General features: G+C 44.0%; 1 protein-coding gene across 1 annotated transcript; it reads left to right on the forward strand.

Moving 5' to 3' along the window:
• Positions 1 to 572: 572 nt before the first annotated feature.
• LOC123067922 (uncharacterized) lies at positions 573 to 1,700 on the forward strand (the record flags this gene model as incomplete). Its single annotated transcript, XM_044490499.1, has 1 exon — positions 573 to 1,700. A coding segment is annotated over one exon (1,128 nt), but the record flags the coding sequence as incomplete, so codon positions are not given.
• Positions 1,701 to 14,442: the final 12,742 nt, after the last annotated feature.

A 14,442-nucleotide genomic window follows, 5' to 3' on the forward strand; every position in this document is an offset into this window, starting at 1 on the left:
TTGAGCTAACTCATGAGCTACAGAGTTGGCCGAGCGCCTACAATGGGTCACACTACATTTGGCGAACCACATTTTAAGTTGGAACTTCAGATCCTCGATGATCGCAGCATACTGCGAGGAATCAGCTATTCTCATGTTCATGGCATCAACAAGCAGCTGCGAGTCCGTTTCAAAGACGACTCACGTGGCACCCAGCTCCGTCGCAGTTGAAATGGCCGCTGCCAACGCGTTGATTTCAGCCCCAAAGGTGTGTAGTGCTTGGTCTTGGCGCCCGACACGAGCGACCACCACTTGGCCATCAAAACCTCGAGCCACAACACCCCATCCAATCATGGACTGTCCAGCAGTAAAAGCCCCGTCTAGGTTGAACTTGAGCGTATCAGTTTCAGGCGGTTCCCATTTTGCCAAGGGCATGTTTCGTTTTCCCGGCGCAAACACATGTTCATACTCCAAAGCAGTGCTTCTAATGCGCCGTATAAGCTCCGGGGCTTGCAGCGGTAGCTAGCCGTCGCACACATTATTGCGCTGGTTCCACCATTGCCACCAGAAGACAATGATCACCGCCCTTCGCCTCTGCACTCCTCGGCAATCGGCATCTCAATGTCTTCGTCAACGACGCACCGGACAAGCATATCTGGCCGTCGGCCACCGCCGTCGCCTCCAGCACCACGACCACCTCCTGTTCCTCGACAGATCCGGCAGAAACCGCCTCGTCCTCATCGTACTTCCTACCGGAGCTGATCCCACTGGTCGCGAGCCGACTGACGACCCTACAGGATTTCTTTGCCCTCCGCGCCACCTGCCGCACCTACCGGGCTCTCCTCCCGCTGTCGCCGTCCAACCTCGCCTCCCAGGCTCTGCTCCTCCTCGTCCCGCACAAGGTATCTTCCTCGGAAGCCCTCTTCCACATCCCACTCCACCGCATCCTCCGCTTCCGGCTCCCCCGCACCGCCCTAGCTCAACATGACCCCAGCAATGCCGAATTCGATTCCTTCGGTTGCCGTGTCGCCATCGAGGACAGCGATGCCATGGGCAGCCACCGCGAGCTCCACATCTGCCACCTCCTCACAGGCGAGCGAGTCCGCCTGCCAGATGCTCTGAAATACTACTACGAAGGAATCATCTTTGCCGGCGACCTCATTCTCAGCTTTAATCGATACCATTACCACAACACCGTCCACTACTGCCGCCACTGTCGAGAGGCGCGGTGCGATGAAGGCTACAGGTTTCGTGACCCGATTTTCGTGACAGGCACCCTGTACGCATTGATCTATCCAAATCACTGCCTCGCTGTCATCGAGCTTGACAACAATTCCGTGGTATTGTTGTTTCTTGGAGGTGAACCGAGTGCAGAAATAGTTCAAAATTGTTCGATGTTGAGACTAGCAGAGTGCCGTGGTGAGCTATTGCTCGTTACTGCTGTGAGTTACCCGGTGGGGTACCATGTTTTCCAGTGGCAATCTGATAATAGGAAGTGGGTGAGGACTACCACCCTTGGTGGCTGTAGCTTGTTCTTTAATATTCTCCAGTTTGCAGGTTGCCTTGGTCCGGATCATCCCACAGTTCGAGGGAATTGCTTGTACATCATTAAGTCCAATGGGCAGTGTATCAAGTATTCTCTGGTTGATGGATCTTCTCATGAACTCGTTGTCGACTACCCAGCACGACCACGGGCTTGGGTCCTTCCAAGCATTTGTTGATGCAATAAAATCTGTACCAAAACTATACAGAAGTTCTCAATGTGCATTTGCTCCCTAGCAACTTGTTATAATTGCTTAGTTTACGTTTTCTGTCTGTTAATATCAAAATATGTCAAGGAACTCTTTTGCAACAAATGTGTATATGAACTTGGTATGAATGGACATCCTGCTCACTTCAAATATTTGATAATAATGTACAGAAGGCCTTTAAATTAGTTGAGCATACTTTACTTATTTCTCTATAACACTGCTTGACGACATCAGCAAATAGTGGAATTAGTATTTAAGGAATGAATGGAGACTATCACTTGGTAATAATAGAACACATACATATCACAGACCAAGATTGCGATCTAATTAAGCAAGTCGAATGATCTGATCGAAGACGTGGTAGGCGTGAAAACTGGATGACGCCCTACTGGGGGAAGGGTTAACCTTGAACTCCGTCACGTTCGACCGCCACATGCAAAAGGCTGATGGGTCGTTCAGCTAGTTGGACAATTGGGCAAATCGAATAATAATAACGCCAGGCTGTTTTGAGGTTGCCATATCCATTCAGGAGTCAAAAGATGGAGTTTCCATTAAGATTATAGCAGACTAGTCATCAGCCCTGCTACACATTTCGAATAATTCTATACAACACATACTAGTCAATATATGAATGAGTCTAAATTTAAGCCCTGCTACCACATGGCGAATGATTCTATATAATGCATACTGGTCATTATATGAACATGTCTAAATTTAATTGGGTATATGAATAAATTTAAGTTTGATAGGGTGTATGTTTTCAAGTTTATAATTAAAAGCATAGATCATATTTCTCTAATTATTTGTGGAACTTTACACCTATGCTATTTGAAATTGTGTTGTTACCGACTGTTTTTTCAATGTGTTGTAGATGTACGTATGTCATTCAATTTGTCTGGTCACTAAATTTGCATTGACCTGAGAAAATTCTTTTCAGATTGATTTGTAGATAAAGATTTCAGTTGCTACTGGTTAATTGGACACATGTACTGTACCTGACATCATATACAGAGCACGGACAAAATACTGGTGCCTACTTGTATTTTTGCCTTAAATCATCATAGTTTAAGTGGATATATATGTGCTTGTACAAGAACTTTATCAACTAAATTAGCTATAAAATTTGCAATACATCTTTAAAATATGATGAAGGAAATCCATTAATTGTGCACTCGTTGAAGCAATGTAGAGAATCAGACTCTAGGATCAACTTGCCACTTAGTGAAAGATGGTGGCCATGTTCTTTCGACTGAAGACGCTTAGAGCCCAAACAGGTTTCTAGTCACGCCCATTCGAGACGCTTTTGGCCCTGGCGTCCAGCAGCTTACATGTACTTAAATGGAAAACGGAGAGCCGTCAACAACCTAAGAGAAGTCACTGATGGAGTTAAATGGTGAGATGCAGATCTTTGTCAAGGTTGTCCAAGGGGAGAATGACATGCCCATTTAGTTTGTGGCTGAATGCAATACCATTGCTATTTTGTAGTCCTAGGTCGGCATACCCCAACGTACTTATCAGATGAGGAGGCAGAAGTCATAATAGAGAAAATAAAGGATAGATCAACTACCATGATCCAGATGGAGTCTTGTCCCCAAATTGATTTTCCAGGTCTTGTATATATGTGCAATTAGTACTCCTAATTACCACGTGCGTATTTATGGCCACTGGCCTGTGGGGAGTACATGGGGAAATATCTCATATCTCGTTTTACCAAACGAAACTAAAGCACATGCACCATGTGACTGTATATATGCTAGAAGAAGATATCTGTTTGGAAGATATGCTCCTTTTTTATGGGTGGGGGGTTTGATATCGGTCTTCTAAGCATCACCCACTGTTATAAAAGTATGTGATGCCTCCTATCACTGCATGCGTCTTAGCCTTAGTCTCTACCTCTCTGTCCAACCATATTTGCTGTCCCTACAAAGTATTAGTACCAAACAAAGACGGACAAGGTCATGAACTGATGGCTCAGGAGAGATAGAGAAGTAACAAATGAGCAACATAGGATTAGCTAAGTGGGGTTGGACGCATCTATAGAAGTGGGAGGCATCTGGACAGACACCCCTTGACTGAGCTCAAGCTAAAGCACTGTGATGGCCGATGGGTCTACCCTGGGAGTTGGTACCAGGGAAGTTGCCTCATGAAAGCGCGTGAGAAGTGTGACAAGTACGGCGCTCATGTTGGAGGGGTTTGTTGTGATAGCTCGTAGGGCCAGGATCGTCCCAACATCTTAATTTGGTTAATAAAAAATAAGAGCGATGAGCGTGCGAGTACCTGCGAGGCTGCGACTCGATTGCATGCTATAGTGTGGGTGTGTTTAAAGACCAGTGTCGGTCGCATTAATTGCATCGTTCTGTCCATTACGGTGATGTGAATCTATGTTTTTGCTGGCTAGTGTGAAGTGTGGAAGTCATCCTAGAGATATGGGGCAGTCCATACATCTTTCTGTTTGTGAACTACTTACTGTGTTTGGTAGAGAGAAACTTCTCGCAAAACACTGCTCCGGAGATATTCTACGGGTCAGCCCGCATGAGTGTGTGGTTGTGGGTCCCCTTCTCATTGCGTGCCTGGGGTGGCTAGCTCTAACCGGGCACTGCACGTGTAGATTTTTGTTCTCTTCTCTGAGAAAGAATCAGTATGAAGCAGTAAATATGACTAAGCATCAGCAAGGGACAAACGCTGGACTACAGAAGGCGATGGCGATCCACTTGGCCCTCGTGCCGCCGGCCGTGCTGCCCATTTCTGCCAGCACATGCACGTTGCTGCACTGCACTATGAGTCACTACTGGCTGCGCTCCTCTCAGCCATCGCGTGCCAATAGGGCACCACTCCCCGCCCCTGCGCAGTGCTCGGTCTCCACACCACGATGCGCGCCGGACGGGTTGCTTGGTTTGAAACCTGTTTCATTTCTCTCCTTGAAGATCCCAACATCTGAGCTGTTTGGAAGACTAAAGTCTGAATATGCTTGTAGTTTAATAAGATATCTAATAGCATCTACAACCACAAACACCATGATCCGCCCCCCATATGCGCGCCGACGCCCCCGAGTGCGTCCGCGGACAGTGACCGGACAGAACACAAAAAACGTCCGCCACATTCATTAGCATCCAACTTCATGGGGACTCGTTGTAGTTGCTCTAACAACATTTGGGAATTCGGTGCGATGTCTTTCTCTCTCTATTTTCTCCATCTTCTAGACACAACGACGAGAGGCCCGCCTAGTCACCACTCAACACGTACACAATCGGTGGGGAATATCAAATACATATACAAGAAATATCTCATCTACCATTTTACCAGACTTAATTGAAGCTCAAGAACCATCCGAGCATCATCACTTCTTTTAAAGCATGTGCTGCATCATTTCCTTGCATGTAGCTAGTCTTAGTCTCTACTACGCTGCCCAACCATCTGAGCTCTATTCACCCAAATAAGGTTAGCATCCAAACAAGCAACTAATGATTGAGGAGAGATAGACCAGTAGAAAATGAGCAAAGTAGGATCAATTAGGTGGAGTAGGAAACATGCATGGAAATGGGATGCATCTAGATGCACATCGCCCGCTAAAACTTGTGTCAATGCTTTACTAGTTACTACAGTACATGACATATCTCCGGGCGAAGCACGAGTCGGTACGCTATGACCTAGACGACCCACTTCCAGATTCAAAAGAAAGGGGCAGCGTGTAGGACGAAGTTGTATAATTGACCTCATAGGCCGTAAACGTGTAACTGACGCTGAGTACTCTATGTTTCTCCAGCAACTTGATTACCAGGATGATTTTATTTTTTAGAACTTCAACACTATCACTATGTTTTCGTAGTAAAACCCTCCCTTTAAGGAGGACTCCCTTCCAGCAACATCACTATTCTAAACAAGCCTTATATTTATTGTAGTCATTGCTATCATCCTATTACAATATTTAGAGGTTTCTATTATTTACGCACTACTCCACTTGACAATGCATCAAGCTAGAGAGGCACGAAAATCGATAGCAAGAAACCAGGAAATAGTATGTCATAGAGACATCAGGTCGAGAGATCATAATAAACTAATTACTTCATTTCACAATATTTTTAGAGAACAGATGCAACCAAGGCTGACTAGGGATCAAGACTTGCCCGACTTTGAACTAACAAAGTAATTAACCGGCCAGGATATAGCTGCAACAAGTAACAACTAACAAGAACAACATGAAACGGGAAGACACAGAGGCACTGGAAATCAGCTAACAAAGCCTCAAACGCTTCACACAGGAAGGACATTCAAAGAAACAAAGAGTTCAATATGTCGAGATCCTCCCCAGTGACTGAAGTAGCTGGAACATGTAGTATTCTAGCTCTGGAGGAGGAATGAAGACAATCCTCGATAGTCCATACCATCAGCAAACATAATAAGTACCCTGAAATGACACATCCGCCCAATTCCATCTCCAGAGAAGGCCAAAACCTTCCTCGGCTGGATCAAGAGGCGCCGCACTTTCAGAAGATTGGAAAGGTCCCCCGAGAACATGTCTGAATGTTGCTGGAGGGTCACTAGGAGAGTAAAGCACAAGCCCCACAACTCAAGTTCAGATCATGACAGAGGAAAAGCACATGCTTTTCACAATGAAGGGCACGCTAGGTGCCGCCGCCACCACAAACCTAATAGTGGGCAACACCCCAAAGCTCCCAAGGTGGTGCCTTCTAGAACGGAACGACACCAAGAGTACCACCATCGCTCACTGCAGTTAGGGTTTTCACCAGGGAGGCGGAAGGCAGGGAACAAGTAGAGTAGACTTGACCGATGTCTCCATGAAGAAGGACGGCGCCCCTGGGGCATCGCCATTGTGTCTGGCCAGAGCCGACCAGGGGTTCCTCACGGTCTGCATCCCCACCACTAGCTCCATCCGCAGCCCGGAGACCGGCTAGCCCTACTAACGTGGCCCAAGGGAAGGCGCACACCCGGCATGGGAGGTCGAGCAACGAGTACATATGGAACCTCCAGCCACTAGCGTAGCCAAACCATGGTCCTAGTCCATTGGAGGCCCTCCGACCACAGGATCCCAGCCAAAAAGGTCATTTTCCATAGATCCTGGGCTCTCTGCAGCCGCCATCCCAAGAGGCACCCCAGGCTTGCATGACACCATCCTTAGGCGATGATTAGGGTGAGGGTGCTACGTGGCAGGGAAGTTCCGAGCGGGACAACACGGGAGAGGGGACGGGCATTCCAACTGAAATCTAAGCTTGCCATTTATGTTACTTCCATTTCACAATACGGAGAAGTCAAGGATAGTAGAGAGAATTTTTTGCGTGAGGAAGTACATAAATTATAGTACAAACTCTCCTCCGAGGAAAATAGTCTAGTTAACCCACACGAGTCTGCGACTGCCATGTGTGATCTTCTCATTGTGTGCATAGTGTTTTCTATATCTGGGCTACTTGGGTATACAGTACCACAAATTAAGAGAGAATTGTATGAAGCAAACCTTGAATTTGTACTCTCAGTCTGCATTTCAACCCTGAAATCCAATTCCCTTAAACTGGCACCTTGTAGTCCCTAATCCCAGTCTATCTTAGTTGATTACTGCTAAATGTTTATTTATCACTCCCGTGAAAGGATGATTGCTACCGGATTCACACACTTTTCTCACTGACTACATGGGCCCACACGTTATATTCATCTTCTTCCCCACATTTTCTTTCTCTCTTTGCGAATTGCGGATGATGGAGGACAAAAATAAATAGAGTAATTAGCAACCAGTGTGTAGAGTGAGCACGTGTGACTCTGGCGGCAAGGTGCGCATGCATAAACTGCACGAGCACATCGGCCATGCTTGCGAGCACTCAGAAGTACGCCTCATGCTCGATTGTGTCACCCACATTAGGTTGCGCTACTCCCAGCAAAGTGATGGTGTATCTGTCGCATCCAATAGCGAGCTGTGGCACCCCAACATCCGCGGCAGTACCCCACTCTACGCCCTAGACTACCTCAGCATTGCTCTCCCACGATGCTTCCAAGTCCGTCGGTGAGTTATGCGGAGTTACTCTTATTTCTCAGCAAGCACTGCCATCGAAATCATGTGCAATGAACTATTAATTTAATAAATCAACAACAAGACGAATAAATGTGTACTTGCTATTCCCTCTCATCATGAGGAAGATCTCTTGGTGTTGCCAGCGACGAGGAAGGATTTGTAAACACAAAATCATCTCGTGTATAGGTCATGGAGGCAGATGTGAATTGTGTTGGGCAGCACCATTTACCCCATGCCGATGACAGGGACGGAGCCATGGGGAAGCACTCAAGGTGCTGTATGGTGAGTGTGGTGAGTCAGCAGTAAGGGCAACAAGCCGGCAGGCCAATGGTGAGGCGGGTTCAAAGTGGCGTGAGGATTTTGAGGGCAACGACCACAAGCATCAGGGTGTTCGTCCCCACCAACGACACAGTTGTTGGCTTCCACTCTTTCCTCCAAATGTAGTGGCGGCGGTGAGCCTGTCCATGGACTTCAATGGTATCGGTTGGGGTGCCTTCAAGTTGGGAGAAGGACGTGGCGGCCGAGTGGATCTTAATAGGAAAGGGATCAAGTGTAGATAGTGTCGGGGAAGATGAATATGACACGTGGGCCCCTGTAGCCAGTGAGAGAAGTGTGTGATCCCAAGCAGGATGGTTCTAGTTTAGGGATTTCGATATTAGAGTTCGATTTACAAATAGATGCACAAGCACGATGTGTGTTCGCTGAGTTCATTTTCGCGAAACTAAGCAGATCTTAAGACGCGTGTATACCAAAAAATGGTCAGAAATTACAAAACAGTAAACTGATCCAGCCCCGCACTCCCACATCGGTTTGAGATTTCGGGCGTCCGATCAAAGTCACCATCGTCCTAGAATCGGCGAAAATAGACGAAACTGGCCTTTTTTTAATACTTCAACACAAAATGACCGCAATCTGGAAATTTTACAAACTGGCCTCTTTTTCCATGACGCCCGGGGCTGGGGTGCCATGCTAGATTGCATGACACCCCGGGCTAGGGCACCACGGTAACGACGTGTAGCATGGCGCCCCGGGTTAGGGCGTCATGCCAAATAGTATGTAGCCCTTGCCCGGGGCGTTATGCTATCTAGCATGGCGTCCTAGCATTGGGCGTCATGCAAAAGGGCTAATTTGTGAAATATTTTCAGATTGGGGTCATTTTGTGTTGAAGCTTTGGACACGGGCCATTTTCATGCAATTTCACCTAGAAACGGGCTCAGCCCACTAGAACATGTTAAGACGTGTGTCAACAACGTTCGATCTGCTCAGTCCACTAGAATCGGCTTGCTGCTCCGCAGGCTGAGCTACGAAATATCTCCCTCATCGGGCCAACCAGAGGCAGAAGGCCTAGGCAGGCCCACCGAAGGGATTCTCCCAACATTTTCCTTGTGTTAGCCTATCACACGTTCCATGCATTCTCCCAATTCCCACGACATTAGACGATGCCACAACTCCTGATGGAGGCGGCTAGCGCTACATCGATCCACATTTTTCTTTGAATTATCCAGATCCACGTTGGCCAGGTGCGTTCGTATGCCCAACGTTTGGTTCAAATTGACAAGATCTTGTGTGCTTTCATCATCCACTGCTGTTGTTCCTCGGTTATCCTCAGACCCAATAGGATGGAAAGGCAAGCCAAACTGGGATATGGCTGAGGTTTGCGAGTGGTGACACTGATGATCGCACCTCCTCACTAGCTTGCTTGGGCGGCTTGCATTGTACGCCCTCTAGTCATGCACAGGTTCAAACCATCGTCTCTGCTTTTACTCCCCCCAAGAGAAATTGTTGTTCTATTAAAAACCTAATACTATTTGTGGTACCAATTTGGTAATCCCTGTGTTCAATGCTCCAAAATGGTTGAAGCATAAAAGTTACATACTCCTGCCCATGTGAAAGAATATATCACACGGATACTCCAGACCAACCATGTTTGTTGTTCCTAGATAGTACTCATAACAGTAAACATTGACAGTCATGAATTGATTGTTTAGGAGAGAGATAGAAGTTCTAGAAGCACCTTAGCCCTCCTTTGGTTTAGAGGAATCTTGTAGGAATTTCATAGGATAGGATTTCTATAGGAAAAATTTATGTAGAGCCCTTTGGTTTATAGGAATGGAATCATATTCCTATGGAGGAATTCTTCCTATCCTCCACATTTCATAGGAAAATAAACATTAGCCTAGACTCAATGGAAAAAAAATCCTATAATGTGAATCAAAGGGCATCTCTTTTCCTATTCCTACTCATAGGATTTAAGATACATGTCATATCATTTCCTATGACTTTCCTATTGCTACGATTTTCCTACCCTATGAACCAAATGAGGCCTTACCCATGTTTGGAGGGATCTGTTATGATAGCTCCTAGGGCCTGAATCATCCCAACATCTTAATTTAGTTAATAAAAAAAATCAGAACTACGGCCTCCTTTGATTTGTAGGAATTTCATAGGATTTGCAAAGGATAGGATTTGCAAAGGAAAATTTCCATTTAAGCCATTTGGTTTGGAGGAATGGATTCCTATTCCTATGTAGGATAGGAATCAATCCTTCACATTTTGAGAAAAAAAAACATTACCTAAGACTCAATGAAAAAAATTCCTATCCTATTCATCAAATGACATCTCTTTATCTGTAGGAATTTAGATGCATGCAACATTCATATGATTTTCTTATTCATGTAACATTCCTATCCTATGAACCAAAAGAGGCCTACAAGTGTGCGATTACATATGAGTCGATTGGATGCTCTGGTGTGGGGTTTATAGACTAGTATCAATCACATTGGATCGGTTTGTACATTACGGTGATGTTGAGATTTCTAAGTTTTTGCTGGCTAGTGTGGAGGAATTTGTTCAAGAGCATCTCTCACATGGTATGTTGTCAGGTACAGGGAAGTCGTTCAAGAGTTATTGCCCCTGTCCATACATATTTCTGTTTGTGAACTGGCCGTCTTTTGTCTAGAGAAAACTTCCACAAAACTCTGCTCCGGAGACATATTACGGATTACGGTCACCCCACATGAGTTTGTGGTTATGGGTTCTCTTCTCACCGCCTGCCTATGGGTAGCTAGCTATAACGGGACTACTTTGGTACGGGTATACTACCTTTTGCAATTTATGACGTTGAACGATCACTACATATGCAGGTGTACCATTTTGTTCTCTTTTCTACAAGAAAGCTTGGCTGTGAAGCACCACATATGAGAAAGCATCTGTGACAGATACGCCAGATGCCGGATTCGTTGTGACAGAATGCCAATGCGATCCCGGATTCGTTGCACCGCCGGCGACTACGACGACTTCCACCTTCTCCCCGTTATAGTTTCCATCTCCTCTCTTTTTTATCTGACGAGGAGCTTCGTCCCCTTCCTCCGCCCCGACGTCGTCACTCCCTTCCTCCCCCTCAATGACGTCCATGCGATAGCGATGGGGGATAGAGGCGGCGACCAACTTCATCATCTGGCAGCAGGCGAAGTCCTTGCCGATGCACCGCTTCCTCATGTACTTCCTGTAGTCCTCCCCCAGATCCATCCTCCCCATTCAAATTAAGATTTATCCCATGACAAGAAAGCTGCTAAATTTTTTGGCCATCATATCTATTTAATTCAATGACAGGCTTGTTGCCCAAATTCGTAAGCTAATGACATGTGAACTTGTTAGGTTATCTGACTAAGATGTCGATGTCGCTCTGATTCACATGCTAAGTTCATTAGCAGCAGAACAAATCCTTTATTACTTATGAATCTCGGGAAAGCTCCTTGCGCTAGATGGTACTAATTTTTAGAAGTTTTGAAAAGATCTCCCCATATCGTCATCTAGCGTCTTAGGAATCTTATTGTGATCAGAAAGAATCCATGAGCTGACGAGTTCGTGAGCGGGAGGAAAAGAGAGTTCTCAATTGGTTCCGAGTTTACAAATTTGTTGTCGCACCACTGCAGCTTAAGAATGATGAGTCTTCATAGCTTGCCCCACTTGTAGATAGCGTCCTTCGCTATTTTCCGAGCCTCGCATATCTTCTGCTTTCCATAGCATCAGTGTGCTGGCAAGAGAGCCTCCTTCCGATGCAGTGTTATGACAAGTGCTTCTGCAAAAGAAAATGTTTAAAATATTATTAGCCACCTGAAGCTACATCCTCAAGTAGCTCTAAACAGGTCGTATTATGTAGTCCTAGTCCACTAACCTCTCTACATTTCACATGTATATGAGAGCTGGATTTGTTAATAGGAACAGTGAAGATGCAAAGCATAGGAATAGTTTCTCCCTGATACCTCCTAATCATATGATGTATCTGCCAGATACATGCATCCATACATATACTATGGTTACCAACCAACAGTCACACCGAAAAACAAGATTTTTTTTCTGATAATCAGGGGATACCAGAAAACAAGATGAGTTGTGGAAGGTGTGTGGGCTATTTATGAGGACTAATATCCATAAGGTATCTGATTTATTTGAGAGTTTTTGTCCTAACTATAGGTGATGAATTCTGGTAGGCAGTCTTGAATGACAGATTTATTTGCGTACTTTATTGGCTCCACCCAAGTGGAATAGTGATACAAATATAGAGCCATGTCTATCATGTGTTGTCAGTATCATACTTCTGGTGACGACTCTAATTCGTCGAGAATGTTTACTACTGAAGCACCATTCTGCTTAGTTTAGTCTCTTTAATTTTCTATCTTTTATTTCCCGTTTGTGGTTTAGTAACAACTCCCTTTTTATTTGCCTTCCTAGCAACTCACCAAAGTAGGCTATTTCTAAACTCCGATTTGAGTCCATACGTTACTCCGTAAGTGATTGTGTAGATGCAGGGTTTGTAGTTTCTTCTTATTAGCTCCCAGTGGGATCGAGACTTCACTTATCATGAAAGTGCTACAATAGTCATGTGCACTGGTAGGCCATCACCTTCCTTCCCATGGTACCGCGGGTACCATCCAACCAATTTCGTTGGGCACAACTAATTGATTTAATCATATATGGCCATTATTTGTCCCGTTGCAACGCACGGGTACATTTCCTAGTGGAGAATACATAAGCAAAATGCACAACCCAAAGACGCCCGCGGTAGTGGCCAGGCTTTTATATCTTGTTTTTGTGTTAGTTTTTTACATGTAGGAAATAATTTCCTATATGATTTTTTGTTGGTTTTTCATTTTAATTTATTTGGTGTTCAAGAATTAAGAAGTATATTAAAATTGCTCTTAACGAATTTACAAAATGAGTTAAACATAAATTTTCTCAAGAATTTTAAAATGTTCGAAATTTTAAAGATTGGTCACCGTTTCATAGATGGTTCTATGAAATCTAAAAATTCACATGGATTTTCACAAGTGTCAACAAATTTTAAAAAAAAAAATTATTCATAAATTTTTAAAATGTTCAAAATTTTACTTAATTTCACTAAAATTTTATAAAAGTGGTGAAGTTAACAAAAATTCGGAAATTAGAAACGCTCATCAATTTAGGAATTGGTAGTAAAATTTAAAACATTCATGGCATATAAAATATATTAATGGATTTTAAAAATGTCATGAATTTAAAATATACTTACATGATTAAAAAGGAGTTATGTATTCTCAAAATGTTTGTTAATTTTACATAAATTCAATCAATTGTAAAAGATGATTTTTAATAAGTTCATGCGTTGAAAAAAATAAAAAACGAACAAGAAAAAATAAAACAAAAAAACCAATAGAAAACGAACACTAAAAACAAACTAAAAAGGAAAAATGACTTGTAGCATTCCCTTATGGGAATGTGATTCGGGGGACAAGGTGTTGAATAGATAATGTCCTGTTGGGCCGCCTCAAACATCACATATATGGGTTGGCATCTTTGTTGGCCGTTTAGACTTTTCTTTATTTATAAAATTTGAAAACTATATTAAAATGTGCCCTTTAAAAATGCAATAACTCAAATAAATTATGGCAGCCGCCAGAAAGAATACGGTTTCAACCACCAGTCTGGTATCATCCCCAATAGTCGCACTACTTATTATATGTTAAACATAATGCCACCCCCACCCACCCACCCATACATATACACACACTAGAAATGAGTTCATGACTTCATGTGTGCAAATTAAATAACATTGCAAACACCGTGACACATAAAAAGGCAAGGGGGGTAGGGCATTTACACTCACATTGCCGAACTGTACATATTACTCCTGAATTTCAAATCCTCTAGATACAATGAATATGCAGCATTTATCCATTCGAGAAGTGGTGAGTATATATCAGTTGCCTAGGCTTAGAAGGCATCATGACTTATTCTTTTACGTTGTTCCTTGAACCTTGTTGTTCCAGTTGGGAGCTGCTTGAAATTTGAGGAGACATGTATGATGGCTCCAGATTACTTGGTTATGGTCCTGGAAAATTTGGTGACATTTAAAGAAGTCCCACCATCTCTTAGAAATACATGGAATACTAAGAAAATGATTGGAGTATGAACTTGGAGTATGAATTCTTTCGGGTCTGTAAAAAAGGAGATTCAGAAGTTGGAGAAAAGATTGACTCCAATCTGGAGAGGCAATAATGGGTCACAAGTTTCTCAAGATGAGAATAATATTGTAAAGAAGTTATGTGAAATGTTTGAAAGAAAAGAAATAATGGTCCAACATGCGTCAATAATAGACTTGCTCAAGGAAGGGGACATAAATACTTACTTTTGCATGCAAGAGCCTCGACAAGG

Source organism: Triticum aestivum, chromosome 3B (genome assembly GCF_018294505.1).
Source record: "Triticum aestivum cultivar Chinese Spring chromosome 3B, IWGSC CS RefSeq v2.1, whole genome shotgun sequence".
Lineage (NCBI taxonomy): Eukaryota > Viridiplantae > Streptophyta > Magnoliopsida > Poales > Poaceae > Triticum > Triticum aestivum.